Below are 18094 nucleotides of genomic sequence, written 5' to 3' on the forward strand. Positions count from 1 at the left end.
GCTAAAGTGCTTTAGCAAACCCTGTTTTACAAATCCTGATTAAAAACTGACTCGGTTGATATATGGGCTGGTGGTATTGCTGTTCACTGCATGTGGACATCTTGTGAGGGGGTGTCCCTGCTTGCTCAAGCTGCCAGGCTGTCATGAGAGAGGATGGAGGGGGGGACTTCAGATTTGGATTTCCAGTAAAAGGCAGGTGGACTTCCAAAGGTACGTGAGGAGTCCTGGAGCATGACCAGTCAGAGGTGAGAGGTCCTTCCCCTTTTCCTTTTCCCCGCTTCACAACTGCTCCAGCTGTTCCCACCAGAATGGGAACCTCACTTTAGGGTTAGATCTTTAATGAACTTACGTTCAGTTGTTGTTGGGGATGCTGACAAGGTTTTCTTGGAGATTGGAACCAGCAAAGTTCCAAAAAGTGTGAAATGACAGTGAGAGGCAGTGTTAGGGCATGTATGTGGAGGGTTTGGTCATAGCTCCCTCTAGTGCATGCATGTGGGCAGAGGTATGTAAAAGATCTTATTTAAAATATTAATACAGTACTTGTGTGTAAATATATACTTCAGAGATCTTGAACACAGATTTTAATTATTACTCCTGTAGCTAGTGGACAAGCAGTGCTCGAGCAAGCAAGGAAACTGTTAACCTGCTCAGGCTACTCACAGGTAGCCATAAGATTTCACAGATGGTGATCCATCCTGACATTATTTGAGAGGTGTTATTCTGATTTCTGGGACTGAATTTCAATTTTGAATAATGCCAACACCTGTTTTGGGGAGCTTTAAATTTCTGAGTGCAAAGCCTTGCTAGTGTTTCATTTATGCATACGCATGGGTGAGCCCTACCAGGATTAAAAGGTTAGGACTCAGCCCGAAATTAGGACACCTAAGTGTTGGTGTCCAAGTAAGGGTGTCTATATGCAAGCTAGAGGTTTAAGCGGCCATTGTAGACTGTGAAGATGATCAACACAGTCAGAGGAGGTCTGGAGAATAGTCTGGCATACCCTTCAAAAATCATGCAGGGCTTGGTTCAGTTGCCTAAACATGTGTCTACTGATGTTTACAGTTGTCCTAAGATAACCTTGGATGTCTAGGTTATCCAAAACATTTTAACAAGCTTGACAGATGCAAGTCAGGACCTATAGACGAGTCGGCACACTTCTGAACTGGCAGCCAGACAGCATGCCAGGAGACCTTAGCCCAAAAAGTCTGGTGAGCAAATGACCTGAGCCTGCAGTGGGTGATCACGTGAAGTGATCTCCAGGCTCCATTGGCTTACTGACTAGGTTGTATCACCCCATTGACTATGACAGGAGGTTAGACACCAGCATTTCTGTGTCTCAGGCTGTGTCCTCAAGCTCTGTGGGTGCTTCCTTAGATCTTGGTTATTACAAGGCAAGTACCAAATTCCAAATCATTTTAAAGAAAAGAGTCTTGCTCACATCACTTCAGCAGAACAGTAAATGGCTTTATTTTCTGTAGCAATGAAAATGGGCCAAAGACTGATGGTATAAAAACGGCATTACAGACAATGCTGCTAAAAGATGTTATTTAGTGACAACATTATTCTACAACTTATGTTGTGCCCTTTAACCAAGAAGGAAAATTTAAAAGGCGGATCCAATAGAAAAATTAAATACTGCTAGGCCATGTCTGGAAAGGAATATAAGATCAACAAGCTGTCTCATGCTAAGGCTTGTGATTATCTAGCACAGCTGTTTTAAATTATGCATCAGCGTTCGCACTAAATTAGGTGGCAATTATGCAGATATTAATTATGAAATCATTCACTAGCCTTGAGTTTTGTCAAAATCTGTAATAATAGTTATGTTACGTTCAAGTGCCACAAACAAAAGAACAATACAAATATTTGCCCCAGAATTCAAAAAGTAGTAAGGTAGCATGAAATACAGATATGCCAAGTGTTTAGCACGGATTTGAGACACCGTATGTGTCAGCTCCCTCAGGAGGGAGGGGAGCTGAGATGTGCAGCAACAGAGGCACCTCTCCTTGCCAAGGTGCCCACAAAGGCAGCCGCCACTCCCAGAGGAGGCAGATTCTCCTTAGACCAAAATCTCATGTGGCACCTACTCAAGCTAATTTCTCATTCTGCATAAAGCAGAAGCACCGGTTGCTCTCTCTTACAAATATTCCTTGGTGTCCCCCAAAAGGGCTTCCTCTCCAGTCTACCCATCTAACCCCAGGAAGCCTTCTGGGAGGGCAGAGGGCTGTCCTCAGCGCTGCTGACAAGGCTTTTTATGTCTCACATTCCCATTTCTCCTGTTATATATTTTCAGTATAAATGATTGATTGACATAGAAAATGAATTGGATAATCTGGAAGGTAGTAGGAAATGGCCTTTTTTGTTGGTTGAAAGCAGGCTTTTGAGAAGGAAGGTGGGAAGGGGAAACACGTGTTATTTATATCTCTGGTGCCAGTATACAACAACGTTACAAATAAGAGCCTATGCAAAATTATTGTTACTGATTCGAAAAGCTTTAATTGCAGTTTCTAAGGGAATAGGGGAACAGGTAAGAAAGCACTTCTGCTGTAAATAATAAGTATCTCAACATTCTTGGTCTTTTTTTGACTGAAAGTGTTGGTCTAAAAATTCCATAAAGTCCCAAGTTAAATACTCCTATAGAAAAATCTGTTCTAACAACAGAAAGGGCAGTTTGAATCTGACATGAAAAAGTTCAAGAGGAGACAAAGGAACAGGTTCCTTTCTCAGACACGTTATCAGAGGGGACACTTGCAGGGAGCGAGCAAGAACAGCGTTGGGCATCTAGCGAGCCCATGTATGATGCCATGCTGCTCCATGTAGAGGTACCGGCAAGCCTTGGCGTCTGGGATTGCAGGCCTGGACATCTCACCTTGCACCTGCGCCAGGCCAGAAAAATGAACCTAAATAATCCTTGATCGTGAAGAGTAATTTTTCTCTAGGGAAGGTATTTGAATAGCAATAGCTTGTCACAGTAGGCAAGACTAACTTAAACAGCTTGCTGCCTCTTTCATGCTTGACACCCAAGAATCACAAGCCTTAATTCAATGAAGTTACCTTGTCTGAAGACGCTAAGTTATGTGCAAGTAGCTGTAACTTTCAGAATTAACAGTTTGCAGACTCAGGAAGTGAGAGTTTCCAATCTCGAAGCCCATAACAAATCTCAAACAGTGACAAGAAAAGACCCTTTGAATTTCCTTGAAACAACTGACGTTACAAAATATGTGGCAAGACTTTGTTTTCTTAAACTGTAAGGCAGCTAAGAAGCAAAACCAAAAGATTACCCTGGAAAATTTAAAGGAACTCTATTTTAAATCTCATGCAAACTTTAACCAAGTCTTTGTTTTACTTTTCATAACATTTTTTGGTCTCTTCAGATGAGTGTTGTTTCTGTGTAGATGAAGAATATTTCTGGGAGGCTTGCATATGGAGTTTTAGATCACATGCTCATATGCAAGAAGCCAGTGGGAGGAAATGGAAAATCTCTGGTTTGTTTTTTGGGGGGTTTTATGTGTTCTTTTTCCCCCAGAAATTCCCCCTTCACTCACCCCCGCCCCTGTAGAGACGGGCTGAAACTTGACTTCCTCTGATAGCCTGCTAGATGGCAGTATCACATAACATGAGCAGTAAGCAAAGGCAAACACACTGTTTTTTTTATATAACAAAAAGTCAAGACATATTTCCCTTTCCTATTATAGACTGGTTCAGCTTTCATATCACTGAAATTAAAATATTGTATTTATGTTTGATATGATAACTTCCTTTTGTGCTTTTCCTTTCAATTATTCAACAAATGATACTTTGACAGGTTGAGTAAAAGTCTTTTGGGGCATATATTTATTATTTAAACATAGGAAATTTTTTCTGAGGTCAGCTCATTTTGTAGGCAGTTAGGGAAAAATTAGTTTGTTTCATTGTGCTTAGCATGTACACACAGCTCATGTGAGTCTATTTTTTTCCATCATTAAATTTTAACAACACAGTGTAGTGCAGAGCTCCAGATGTACTTCTTTGGGATTCTGCTTTTTGAAATAATTGCATCTGGACATCTCTAGCTGCTCCAACTATTTTCCCTTGAAATAAATGAATGTCATATTTTTATCTCAGTGTATGATTTATTGCCCATCAGAAATGCCATTCTTTGGCTTTGAGCGTGCAGGAGGCTGCCCATGTGACTGCAGTGGAAACATCTGTTTGTTTGTTTGTTTGTTGTACCTGTCGTGACTTTTCAGTTGTACCTGTCTGACTTGAGACAGATAGTAATTAGCTTTGACTGACTTCATTTTTGGTGCAATATTATCTTTTAAGTCTAAATTATAGAAGCATTTAGGTTGGAAAAGACTGTTAAGATCATTAAGCCCAACCGTTAACCTAGCAGTGCCAAGTCCACCACTAAACCATGTCCCTCAGCACTACATCTACACATCTTTTAAATACTTCCAGGGATGGTGACTCCACCACTTCCCTGGGTAGCCTGTTCCAATTCTTAACAACCCTTTCTGTGAAGAAATTTTTCCTAATATCCAATCTAAACCTCCCCTGGTGCAACTTGAGGCCATTTCCTCTCATCCTGTCGCTTGTTACTTGGGAGAAGAGACCAACCCCCACTTCGCTACAACCTCCTTTCAGGTAGTTGTAGAGAACGATAAGGTCTTCCCTCAGCCTCCTTTTCCCCAGTTCCCTCAGCCGCTCCTCAGAAGATTTGTTCTCCAGACCCATCACCAGCTTGTTGCCCTTCTCTGGACATGCTCCAGCACCTCAATGTCTGTCTTGTAGCAAGGGACCCAAAACTGAACGCAGTATTTGAGGTGGGGCTTCCTCAATGCCAAGTACAGGGGGAGACATGCAATAGTATGTATGTCTGTTTATGTGAGAGTATTCAGATAAGAAATTAAGGAAGTGGTAAGCAGTCAAAAGTCAAGAACATTAAGATTTCCTCTGACAAGTTGTAAGTACAGTGAGTTTTATAAAACTGACACAAGTGTTATAAGCATGGTGTCTGATGAGTAACCTAGATGAACATAAATTTGGTACCTTTCTGTGTTTACGTTCTGCATATTGCACTGGACCATCTCTTGCTTGGAACGGAATGTGAACTGGAGCACCAGGTTTTGCGAGGAGAGGGGTTTCAGTGTGGTGGTTACTGCTTGGGAACCTAGAGAAGTGCTAGCCCTGCTCTGTGTGGGTGGAAGCGTTCACCTAAAGGGATGCCATGAGTGTAGTGACAGTCTTATTTTGCATGATTCGGGCATGTGTGATGCGTAAGAGGAAAATATAAAGCCAGTTTTGTTTAAAAAAAAAAGGCTAGGTGAGGACACCTAAGAAAAATGGAAGTTTGGAGAAGCAACACCCCTACAGGAGGAATACGGGCACTTTAGAGGTAATGCACAACTTGGGCTTGACCTTTCCCTCCTTTGTGCTCTCTCTTCCTCTGTGGAAGTATATTCTGGCAGTTTCTAAAATTCAAGAGAAGGAAAATGACCTGAAAGTAGGAAGGGAAAAACATAGATGATTGCAGTAGCTCAGACCTGCTGAAAGGTAAAATTGAGTGGTTATTCAAAGCAGTCACTGTATGGGTGCTCCTAAAATATGACTGCAGTGGTTTTCTCATTTCTATGTAGTTTGTCTGCTGCCTGTGCGATTAGTTAAAAATAGATTTTGGTAGAGTATGTTATGATCAATTTTTAGTTCTGCATTATTTATTACTTTAAAGAAGAATAAATAAAGCCAGATTGCTTTCATTTTTAAAACAACTAGTCCTGTTTCTTTGGAGCGAGTAAATACCTATTAACTTGAACTTAAATATTATACATTATTACTTGAGTAAATACCTATTGAAGCTCATAAGCATGCTAAGGAATTGGCAGCACAAGTGGCTTTGGACTCTCTTTCAGGACCTTGTGAATATTAAATGAGAAGAATGATGCTGTTGAACCCTTGAGCCCTTTGGGATCCCATAGTTGCCTTGATCTTTTCTTTAGATCATCATGAAGAGCTGGATTCAGGCAAGGTCTTTGTCAGCTTTATGACACTCTGATCACCAACAGCTTGTGCCTGATGGAATGAAAATGTGCTAGCAGATGTGTCCACTTCAGCATGGACATCTGGCCCTCAGCTATTTCTAGAGGCATATTATCAAGATGTGGTACAGGCGGAACTGGGGAAGCTCAGATTTAGGGAAGAAAAGAGAGGGTGGAGCTAGGCACCAGAATGACCATGTCAGGGGATGGGCTGTGAGAAAGCCAAGCAAATAGGACCTCCACCCCTCAGGAAACACCTCATGCCCCCAATATTAGTCACTTTATGAGCAGGCAACCAAGGAGAACATCTGTGGCATAGACATCTCACCCTTTATATACAAATCAGAAGTCACCTGATTGATGAGCAGAGTAGACAAACGTATTGGGGATGCATTGGATACATGGAGAAGCAATAAGATAAAAATCCTCCTTCACCCCTGAATTGAGGAGAGTTCCACAGTTAGTGAGAAGAATGAAGCACGTATACATGAAATCATAAAATGCTGGAAATGAGAATGAGGTTTCTGGCCATCAAGAAAGAGGAGGGGTAGCAAAGGAAAGAAGTCAGTGATTCAAGGTGGAGCTCAGTGTGTTTATGAAAAGTGATGAAGTGATTATCAGTGATAGCAGGGGTAACAAATTGCTTTCAGCAGGTCTCTCCAACCCTGTTAGTAGTTCCTTTAGGTTTTGGTTGGGGATACATTTATTCATGGGTTTTGTCTTTTCAGTGTTTGTAGAACTGTAGAAAGATGATAGTTTGACACTATTTTTATAGGGGCACAGGCTGGTCACTATGGATTTTGAAAGTGGAAAGGGACAAATGAGTGAGACGGGCCTGAGGTTAGATGGGTGCATGCATGTGCAGATGTCTTCAGTAAGGACAAGGAAGAGAGGCTCTTGCAGCAGGGACAAGACCTGCGATGTAGTGCAGACAGTAGGTCAGGAAGGGACTTCTAGCAGGGGATTACAGCTAGTGCCAGGACCAGGAAAGGGGGCAGGACAACAGTTAAGGTGGGAGAGATGAGATGTGTGTATCCCAGCGGCTTTCCACCCTGAGCGCTGGGAGCAGGCAGGCTGCTTTTAATGCAAGTGAGAGTTGGAGCCGGCTCAGCTGTTAGCCAGTTGAAGACAGGGGCAAATCCCATCCCTTGGGGGAGTGTCGGTGGGAGTTGTGGGGTGAGAGGTTGGAAGGCTCAGGTTGGTGCTCCATGGAAGTGCTGCTGCTGAAGCCATGGAGAAACAGTAAACTGAGAGACTACCAAACTTCATGCAGTCCTCTGGCTGTTATCCGCTGCTGCTGTTTCATGTGGGCACCAGTGATACAGCCAGGAACAGCCTGAGGACTATCAAGAGGGATTGCAGAGCCCTGGGAGTAGCGGTCAGGGGCTCTGGGGCACAGGTAATTTTTTCATCAGTTCTCTCGTCAAAGGGAAGGGGATTGATAGGGCCAGGCAAATCTGGCAAATCAACAAATGGCTACAAGACTGGTGCTACAGCCAGGGGTTTGGCTACTTAGACCATGGGACTGGCTTTGAGAAACCTGGTCTGCTGGGGCCTGATGGGGTCCATTTGGCAAAGAAGGGAAGAGCCTCTTCGGTCAGAGGCTCAGCAAGCTCATGAAAAGAGCTTTAAACTAGAGTTACTGGGGAAGGGGAACCACAATCCATTCCACTCCTATCAATAAGATGCCAATACCTGTAATAGGTGCCCAAAACCTGGAGAAGGGTTGCAGGTCAGCAGGAGAGCACCTGGACTGCAGCATAAGGGAAAACCAACCAGTAAGTCACCTTCATCAGCAGCCCAACTTAAATGCCTCTATGCAAATGATTCTGTGAAACAGGAGGTGAAAAGTCCATCTGTAAGGCTATGTAAAAGTTAAGTAAGACCAAGCATGACTGATACGATAGTGATTGCCCTCAGTAAATGTCTGAATATTTACTCATCCTTTTCCACTTTTCATTTAAAAAAAAAAAAGGACTGATTTATTTTGAAGAAAAAGAACAAGGCACATGCTACAAAGAGCATTCTGAGAGAAAATGAAAAATAAAGAGATGGAGGCATTTCCCAAAGGCATGGAGAAATATAAATAGTCTTGGGTTTCATGTCAAAGGGAAGAAATACTTGGTGTTAGTTTTATTTTTAGAAAGCGGGAGAAGTTATGAGACAGCCTGATATGAGTCGGCTGTCTGAAAATATCTGTTGTTTTTAATGTATACCCTAGATATATCTGACCAGTCTGCTACTCGTGTGAAAAACATGAACATAGGAAATGTCACTGTGGTAGGATTCATCTGGCCTGACACAGGTGTCTAAAAGTTACATACCTCAGTGTGAACTGTTTGCCACAGACTCTCATATTTGGTGGACGGGAAAAAAAGCATCATGAGTTGATAATCTGTCTCATGCTAAAATATGTTGCCTGAGGTAGGCTGGGAAGATGCAAAACAGGGTGACCAGCTGAGGCATACATGTTTGAACTCATCTGAGATGAATCTTGTCTACAAGAAACTCCTGTTACTACATTGCTCTTAAAATGAAAGGCTGATCAGTCTAAAATATTTACTATGTATGAGTTCATTTTTGGAGAAGTTGCAATGTGGAGATCAAATACGATCTTAATGCCCCCTTAAAATGTATTAACGCTTATAAAGCAAAGCGGAGAAGTAATTTCAAACTTCTGAAAGAGAAACATCTCGGATGTAGGTGCAAAGTCATGTTTTCCAGCTGATCCACTGTGACAGGTCTTTAGTTGAACAAGAGTTCATGTACACTGAATCAATGCAGAATGGTAAGTTTTCTGTATTCATCATTGTGTAATAAATCTGGGTCTGGAAACAGAATTTAACACAGAGAGAGCAAAGAAGCTTTGTGAGTTGTAGCTTCAAAACAGAAAATCTCAAGCCAAATGGCGTTCTTGAAATTCGTAGTACCCCTTTGTGATTGTAAGTACTTTGGTTAATTCTGTGAACTGTGTCAGGTGAAGCAGTGCACAAAGTAACCTGGGTGTCAGACAAGAGTTCACAAAGGTGGAATTTCCACCTTAATTTAAGAGATTCACAATTTTACTTTTTAAGGCTTGAGACAATAACCAGTCGCAGCTGCCTTTGCTGGGTCTGAGGAAATCCCAAGCTGAGGTCAATTTATCTGTTGTGTACCACGGGTTGGTAGTTCAGAGAGAAGCTGAAACCATTGGCAGTAACATCTCTCTTGGTTGTCCTTCCCATGGACAACACTGCAAAACTGTATTACCCTTAGGAGCAACCCTGGCTGAATTTAGGGATGTTTGGTGTTGCACGGGGGCCTTAATGATCACTGTGATCATTCAGAGGTCCTGCAGGTAAAGGTCTGAAAGAGCCACACTCTGATAGGAAAGAAAGTCTTGGCATTTGGGAGCTGAAAATGCCACTTCTAAAGAGCTAGAAAATTTGGAAGAGCAAATGCTTCTTGGTGGTTAGAAAGTAGTTTGCAGAAATTTAGGTTCACTTTATGTATTTGCAGTTTTGGTGAGGTCTAGTAACCAATGTTGGCACAGTTTTAGTGATTTTAGTCTAAAGGGTAGCCAGCTTTCTGGCACTTCAAACAGGTACCAAGCAAGAAGGCAATGGATGGGGTACCCTACGTCTGTGATTGCCTCCAAAAAATGCCCTCTGCTCTTGTTAAATCTTCTGTGCGTTACTACCCCGGACTGTAAGTGCCAGGCCATTCTGCTTAAGCTAGAAACAGTGTTCTTGTTAAATCTCTTACTGCAGCAGCAGAAGGTGTGTTTTCTGGCACATCTGTGTCCACACCTGTGGATCTTATCCATAGAGAGCATGCGAAAATGCTTTCCCGTGCTTGACCTGTAGACCTTTGTACATAGGAGAATGCACACGCACTGTGTAGTCTTATTTTTCACTTTTTAAAGCTTATACATACTAGAGTAAAAGTGTCAATACGTTATATCAAGTTGCTGTGAAGTATAATGATACAGTATCACTGCAAATCTGGCAAGTCACATATATGTACATTTGAGATATAATTCTTCAAACAGTACTGAACATGAAGGTTGTTGGACCTATTTACAAGTAAGGAGGGAGTGCAGCCTCTGTAATGGGTGTTTGCAGGGATGTTCCTTCATTGGTATGTTCTGTACAGCTTCTCCTTTTTCAGCATGCAAGCGTTGGAGCAATTAGCAGCGACGCAGACTTAGATAGCCTCTGTCTTCCATCACAGTTTATTACTTCATTTGTAGATTAAACAGAAGAGGTTCATAGTGTGTTTTCCATGTAAAGTAGTTTAGCATTTTATGCTTCTCTGTCAGACACAGTGAAAAAAAAAAAACAGTTGCAGAAGCTGATACATGTGTATGGAGCTATGGCAGAGTTGTGATATCTTTTGAGAAGTAGGGTGTGAACATATAATTAAAGACTACGGGATACGTTTTACACTTTGTGGCTAAGGTTAGGAAAAAAAAGAATGTAGCTCCTCAGTTCTGCTTCTCCCCACTGGAGAAGCTTGTTCTGAAGGAGACTTGAGGTTTTTTTTACTAGGACTCCTACGTGTACTAGAAATAGCCGGGGTGCAACATGCCCTAGTTACATCCCCTGCACGAGCGGCGGCGCGGCAAGGACGATGTGTTGGGAGCAAACAGGCTCCGCCGGCAGTAGCGGTGGGAGAAGCGTGGTGGGGAGAGCTCCAGCTGCTCCTCCTGCACCCGCAGCCACATAAACAGGACGTGCTCGCGCACAAAAGGAAAGTCTTTACATTGTGTTGGCCGTTTCCTGAGTTTCGAGAGGAGGGGAGAAAGGGCAGGAATAGGGACGGGGCAGTAGAAGTCCTTACCTGGGCTCTGAGGTTAGACCCTCTGCCTTCTCTGTCTCACACGTTGTGGGGGAATTGGGAGCATCGGTCTTGTGCAGGGCTGTTTGACCTTTTAGGACATCTCAGCGTAAGGGGCAGGGATCTGTCTCCCTGTACAGGGAGAAAAAAGCTACAGGGAAAGGCAAGTTTGTCCCCTCAAAAGTTGGCAGACAATGTAGGCAGCTGCCATGTCTGAAATTCTGTGGGTTTTTTTTTACACTGAGTAGATTTCAGGTTGTGTCCCATTAAAACAGACCTTAGGATCCTTTAAATACACTTGCGTGATTATGGCTAACCCAGTATAGCTAAAGCTGCTTTATTAATTACATTGACATGTTGGGTTGTAACAGGCTAAAAATATCAGTGCTGATAATCTTGGTCACTTCTTATTTTCAGCACAGCTACGTTCTTTGTATGTACTGTCAAATCACTGTGCTGGAGATGGACCAGGGCTATCACAGGCAGGGCTTTATTATTTCAGCAAAGGTATTTCTTTGTTATTTCAATAGGAAACAGAAGATAGGCGATAAGCTAACAAACTCACAATGGGTGGAAGTTCATTAAAAATATATTCCTTGTTGTACGTATGATGTATTTAGCTGTTAAGCCCTTTGGAGCAGCAGGTGTTTGTACAGTGTCATTACAATGGGGCCTCGCGTGTCACCAGATTTTCTATGCTGATGGTAATCAAAGATGACTTTGTGGCACGCCGGCGAGTTCGGTGGGGTCAGGGAGCTGCTGGTTGTGTACAGAGAGCAAGGCAGTTGTGGTTGTGAGGTGTGTTAAAGTGTGACCGGGCAGGGGACTAGAACAAGCACCTTCCACGCAGAGGCGAGCGTGTTTCTTTTTGGCGGTCTGTATGTCAGAGGTAGTATGTTGCTGAAGTTATTTTCAAAATATCTTTTTTTCTTTTTTTTTTTTCCCCTTTTATAAAATGAATATTGCATTAAGCAGCAGTCTAGCTTCATAATACACAAGTAGGTCAAAGTGCTGTTGTGACTGTCTTGCACACCACCTACGAATACAGCTTAAAAATATGTCGAGTGCCAAATTAAACAGGAAGAGCGGGCGATGCGCTCTGATTCCTCGCCTTGTGCTTAAGTCTGGAGCACAGATTAGCTATGATGTGATAAAACATCGCACCCCTGGCTTTTGACATCACTTTCACCCACAGCCGTTTCAGGCAGGTGATGGAAACCCGGACTGCTTTCCTGTACTGGGAGCAGGTTGAGTCGGTTGCCGGGCACATTACGCACTTAACCTTCGCAGTATTGGAAGCACGAGAGGTTGCATCTGCAAAATGGTTGCTTCACCCTCAGTTTGAGCTGTTGGGGAGGTAAAGCAGCAAGGTTAGTGACTAGCTAGGCGCTCAGAGGTACCGTTACCATCATCCCCCTGGATCCCCTGACATAAGGAAGCGTGAAAAACCTCTCAAGTTCGCTGACCCGCAGATACATTTTTGGGGAAATAAGCAGCTGCTAAAAGTGCATTGAAAAGACACTTTAGCTTCTTGAAAACACCCAGCCCAGTACCTTTTTTTGCTTGTTAGTGGCGAGGAGCCCTGACTCCGCCGTTTCCCCTGGTCGTTCCTGCCTTCGTGGGGGCTGGAGAACCGCACCAGGCACCGATGCACTCGTGAGCCTCCGCGGGAGGCCGGGGCTGCCTCCCCCTCTGCTGACAGCTGAGGCGCTGAGGGTGCGCACCCCACCTATGGCCAGGCCCTTCCTTTGGGACTTCGGCGCGGTCCCCAGTATTTTGACACATCCAGCACCCACCCTACCCTGCGTGTTCTCACGCACGTGAGAAATGTGTGTGCGGGAAGAGGACGACCAGGTTTGTGGAACGCAAACGCCTCCCAGGCAGCATTAGGGTACAGGATGCTGTCCCATATGGGATGCTGTCCCGTCTGAGCTAGTTAGTCCGGCGCCGGCCGTCTGGGCAAACTGTCACCTAAAAGCGCGATCACGCTTTCCTTTCTCTTAACAGATAATCCTGAAATAGCCGGCAGGAGCGGAACGGAGTGTCACGAAGCCTCCCTGCGGACGGCCAAGCACGGCTACTGTACATACTACCCCGTCTCCTCCTCTCTAGAGTTGCCACAAACTGCATGCTAAGTCAAGAATTTGTTCTTACGGACAAATCACAAACTCGAAAAAGCTAGTGCTGCTATGTCATATATGAATATTAAATATGGTATGCTTACTATACTCCAACCTAAAATAGTTAACTACCTGATACCAGCTGTGATGTTTCAAGACATAAAGGGTAACATTTAGTTTCAAAGATTTTCTAAACATAGTTTAATTCTTGCAAATACTGTCGTTTCTCCATAACTATACCCAACGGAAATGGTCCAGTTAAGTTAGTCTCGTGAGATTCAGTGTTTCTGAATCTTTCGAGCTCAGCAATAATTAAGTTGTATTGGCTAAAAACTTATCCCAGTTGCAGGTTTAATTTTCACTCGAACTATGATTGGGGTTTTTCTTCTCAGTTAAAAAAAAAAAAAGAAAAAAAATCTTGGTTTTGCTCCCCTAGCGAGTTGATTCCAAGACGGAGGAAGCGAAACGCAGCCCAGTGTCCTGCACATCAGCCTGCCAATCTGAATATTTTTAGCCAGAAGTCCAAAGTAAAGCACAAATTCTTTAGATGCACATGGTTGGTGTTTGACTTGTATGGAGAAGTTGCATTTGAATCATAGCAGAATAGCAGAAGAAAATTAAAAAATTTTGCACAGTGTGAACTTCGTACCCCCTTCAGTCCCCAAAAGAACAAAGTCTTGAGAATATTATTTTACAAGTATATTTATAATGTTTTTAAAAGAGACTTTGCAGAAGTGCCTAAATTTTGTCACATCAGACTTGATGAAAGTGAGCCTGATGCCAACAGTCAAATCTCACCGGAAGCAAATAATCTTTCAAACTCATAGTCAGGTTACCAAAAAGATCCAAGCTGTTACTAAGTAACTTCTAGAAGTGTAAAATCAAACAAAAGAAAAGACCAAACTAACAAAAAGGCGAAAAAGAAGGTTGTAGATGAAGAGATTTGTATGATATTCTAATTTAATTAAAATTCAGTTGAGTCACTGAAACTTCATAGGTGACTTTAATCTAGACTATTAACTGAACACTAAGAATGTAGAATGAGATTCAGTTTAATAAAGCATTACTGTATTTGCATTTTTTTTAATTGGATTATACGATTGTAACCAGATTAGAGTGGAGAAAAAAATAGTTCTTTTAATTGTTTTTCTTTAAAAACATATTTTATGTCACAAAAGTATGAAGATATCTTTAATACAATTATATACATATTATATATACATACATACATATATATGGATGAAGCAGATTTTAATGTTGTTTACTTTTTTAAATACTTTGTTGATTTACAAGGTAATTATATATGTATAATTAAAATTTCATTTGTTTGATTTGAGATTTGTTTCAAGCACTATTGTACCAAATATTTCATATTTCACATTTTATATGTTGCACATGTATCACATAAATGACATAGTTTTTAAATTATTGTTTAAAAAAAAAAAACAAGACAGCTGTTATAAGTGGATATTATGTATAATTGTTTGCAGCATAAGTTTTCTATGTGGACATTATTAGTGATTGCAGTATTTTAACTTAACCTCTTCAGATTGATTGTAAACTATTTTAAACTTTGGCAGCACTGCCTGTTCTGAACGACTGAAGGCACTAACCATATAATTATTTGTCTAGGAAATTATTTTCCGGGCTAAATCTTGTTTGTCCGATGTCTAATTACTATCTATTTATATATAAAGCTGGAGATCTGATCATCCGAAAGAAAAAAGTAATCACGATTCGATTGTAAAATTAACATAGTGCTTGTAACGTTGCGTTAGTTTTAATTTGTGGAAAGATAATGTATCTTAACTTGTTACTTTAGCAGTTAAGGTATCACCATTATATACTATTAAAACACTAATATTTGTAGACTTTCTCAGTCATTATAACTAGGTAGTTGACACTGCAACTTGCCTATATCTGTCAAAGTTGTTTTTATTTTTTTATAATAGTTAATTTAGGCATTTGGGTAGCTTATTGTATACTACTAAATGGTAAATTATCCATGTTGTTTAAATATTTTATGTAGATAACTCTTCAAGACATTGTTTTGTGTGAACTTTTTATGTTTCAAAATAACTGTTATTCTATGTTTTTTACAATTAATCCAATACTACTATTTTTTGCCCATGGATGACAAAGCTTCAGATACATCAGGTCTTTCATCCAGATAAACTGACAGACAAAAAGAGAAAATGTATTTTTAATAAGAGATCCAGTTTCCGACTTTATGACTTTGTAATATTCCTGAAAACTGTACAAGTACAAACCTATGCTAACAGTAAGGAGGCAATTACAGAGATGTGCAAATACGTGTACAACAGATTCTGCATTTTATTTATTTATAAAGTAATTTTATAGACTATTTCAAAATTTGGGAAGATCTAAAACTATTTTTCTGTATAAATATTATTTGCCAAAACTTTGTTTATATTTAAAAAAAAAAAAAAGTCTAATGAAAATGATTAAATTTTAAATGCTTTGTTTAATTAAAAAAAAAAAATCCAACAAATAAAATCCCCTAAAAGAACCATGAGATGGGCCAACACAGAGACAGCAAATACTGTAGCTGGGACACGGTCTCAAGTGACTTGAAATGTCTCAGTGTTTATTTTCTTCAAAGGATACAGCACCTCACCAAAATACCTTTTTGTTTGCCTCTCTCATCCAGCATAATTGATGACGCTTACAATGAATATTTCGGTAACAGTTAAAAGAAACCCCTCCATTCACTCTTTTTCAGCATATAACTACTAGTGGTCTGTTAAATAGCCATTCTATTTCTGTTGTGACGTTAAATTCATTCACCCAATGTACAACCACTGAAATAAAAAGAAGCATTTTAAAATGAGAGCGGAGTCAGGGCGATCCTTTCTTGTGGCGTGGCTCTGGGAAGAGGGGCCTGGGGTAACAAAAAGAGTCAAAAGAAAGTGGAGGAGTCTTAAAATACGAATTACATACTTTAAAATTTATTTTATTTTGATCTTTTTTTTTTTTTTTTTCCTTAATTGCATTTTTAAGTACAAATCCTTAAGTGCTGTCCCCAGGTTTGGGACACACACTGGTGCTATATGAGGAAGTCCATACTCTTCCCCTGCTGGAGACGGCGTGCGAGGATGCTGTGCTGCACGGCGTTAGCCCCAAACAGTCGTTTCGTCCCCTTTCTGCCTGCCCCTGCTGCTGGGGTGCGGGCAGGCAGTGCTTATCTCAGCGGTGTGGCTCACAGATGCCTAACTGTTGGGGGATTTTTTCTCCGGCGCATCCTCTGCATCCTCTTTTCTTGCTACATCTCAGAGAGTACCGACAAATAATCCCCGTTATCTACGAGGTCCTCTGAGGAGAGCAGCATCGCAGAGGTGTTGCGTGCCCAAGGGCAGAGATCGCTCGGCAAGTTAGTGACAGAGGAGGGATTAAAACCTCTGGCTTGAAGCGCCGTGGTTTCTTCACACCATCTTCTTTCATCTATTTTTTAAAATGCTTTAAAGAAAGGAAGTACAACTCCTGCAAAATCAAGAAGAGTTCATGTCATAAAGTTGTATACATTGCATCAGCGTAGGAGTGGTTTGAAAGGAGCCCAAGGTCACAAGTGATATGGAAAACCACCAGGTCAACCAGTCGATTTGGACGTATCACAAACGTGCTGAGCCAGAAGCCTGCAGAGAACAAGTGTGTGGGGTGGAGAGGAGATGTGGGGATGACTCTCAGGGACAGGAGGACTACAGCGTTAGAGGGCTGTGGGGGCATTGTAGAGCAGAAGCAGCAAACGATTCATATTCAGCTCCTAATGATTCAGGAGCAGAAACGCTGTCGGTTCACACTTTCTTATGTTCAACCCCACCCTGGACAGTTGTCAGCTGCCAAGAAGGGTCAGGACATGTTGATTTTCTTGTCTAAAAGCTGCTTTGGTTCTTGTCAGCTTTGGCACTTTTTTGGCAGTGGAGAAGTGCTGGCGGGAGCTGTGAGCTTTCAGGATTCGCACCAAACGGGTGATCTCTGTCCACCTCTGTGTGCAGAGTGTGCCCCCTTCAGATAATGTCAGTGTTTCCAAAATTAAGCAAGATATTTCTAGAGAAGAGGCTTTAGACAGCTTTGGTATTCCCCCCATGTCCTGGTTTGAGTGACACAGGATTAATTTCTTTTTCAGTAATTTTACTTTTCAGTAAGGTCTCTTCTAATGCTTGGGAAAACTGCATGGTTAGAAGAGTCCAGTGTCTGAATTTGTGAAAATATTTACTTTACAGCCAGCTATGGTGTGCAGGATTCAAGGTCTCAGTGTTTTTCAAGCTGGCCAGGTGCGGGGACAAGGAGGACTGAGACCCGGGCACTTGACCCAAGCTGGCCAACGGGGTTATTTCATACCGTGAATGCCACATTTAATATAAATTAGAAAGTTTGCTGAGGAGTTCTGTCTCTCCCTTGATGGCTGCAACCCTGAGAACTTCTTGCCCCGGCGCCAGACCCCTGATCCCTTCTCTTCCTCCTGAAGCTGTAGTGCTTTGCAGTGTCCCACATTTGCTGTCCACTGCCTGGAGTGCACGGCTTCCGGCTGGTACAATGGGCTGAGTCTAATCCTTATATAGTATATATTGGTATTGAGATCAATACTGGTTCTTTAGTATCATTAATGTTAATTATTTGGTGTTACTCTATTAAATATGTTTATATTTCAACCCTTGGGTTCCCTTGTTTTTTTCCCCCCAATCTCCTTCCCAGGTGGGGAGGGGTCACTGGGTGATAGAATAATTGTCTAAACGACGATAAATGGTTGTGGGTTCCTCAGGCCACAACACCCCGTCATGCACATCCTCACGGACAGACGGTGTCCACAGCTTTGGTGCCAAAGGCTGCTCTCTTGCAGAGGACCATCCCTCACCCCCAGCCAAGCCCTGCAGCAGCATCACATTGCTCAACATCAGCCTTCTCTAGAGCAGACCGGCCAGGTCCACACTCACAGCATTTGGCTGCATATCTCCTCTGGCCCCACGTGCTGTAGCCATGACCATAAAGCGTAATTATTATTATTATTTTCAGTATGTTTTGCTTGGGTTTCACTTCAAAGGTCTGAAGTATTCTGAGGGCTGAGGGGTTTTTTGCAGCCCACTGGAATTAATAGCAGGAAAGAAAAGGGGATGTGACATT

General features: G+C 42.0%; 1 protein-coding gene across 8 annotated transcripts in view; it reads left to right on the forward strand.

The window, feature by feature from the left end:
• Nucleotides 1-15806, forward strand: part of MBNL2 (muscleblind-like splicing regulator 2) — a 74178-nt gene extending 58372 nt beyond the window's left edge. For all 8 annotated transcript variants that reach the window (XM_009891668.1, XM_009891684.1, XM_009891700.1 and 5 more), the window contains one exon: nucleotides 12843-15806. In XM_009891668.1, the coding sequence (XP_009889970.1) occupies nucleotides 12843-12857 (15 nt within the window). In that variant the 3' untranslated portion in view covers nucleotides 12858-15806. The remainder of the gene's footprint in view (nucleotides 1-12842) is intronic.
• The last annotated feature ends 2288 nt before the right edge of the window (nucleotides 15807-18094 follow it).

Source organism: Charadrius vociferus, unplaced genomic scaffold (assembly GCF_000708025.1).
Source record: "Charadrius vociferus isolate BGI_N301 unplaced genomic scaffold, ASM70802v2 scaffold110, whole genome shotgun sequence".
In the NCBI taxonomy this organism is placed as follows: domain Eukaryota; kingdom Metazoa; phylum Chordata; class Aves; order Charadriiformes; family Charadriidae; genus Charadrius; species Charadrius vociferus.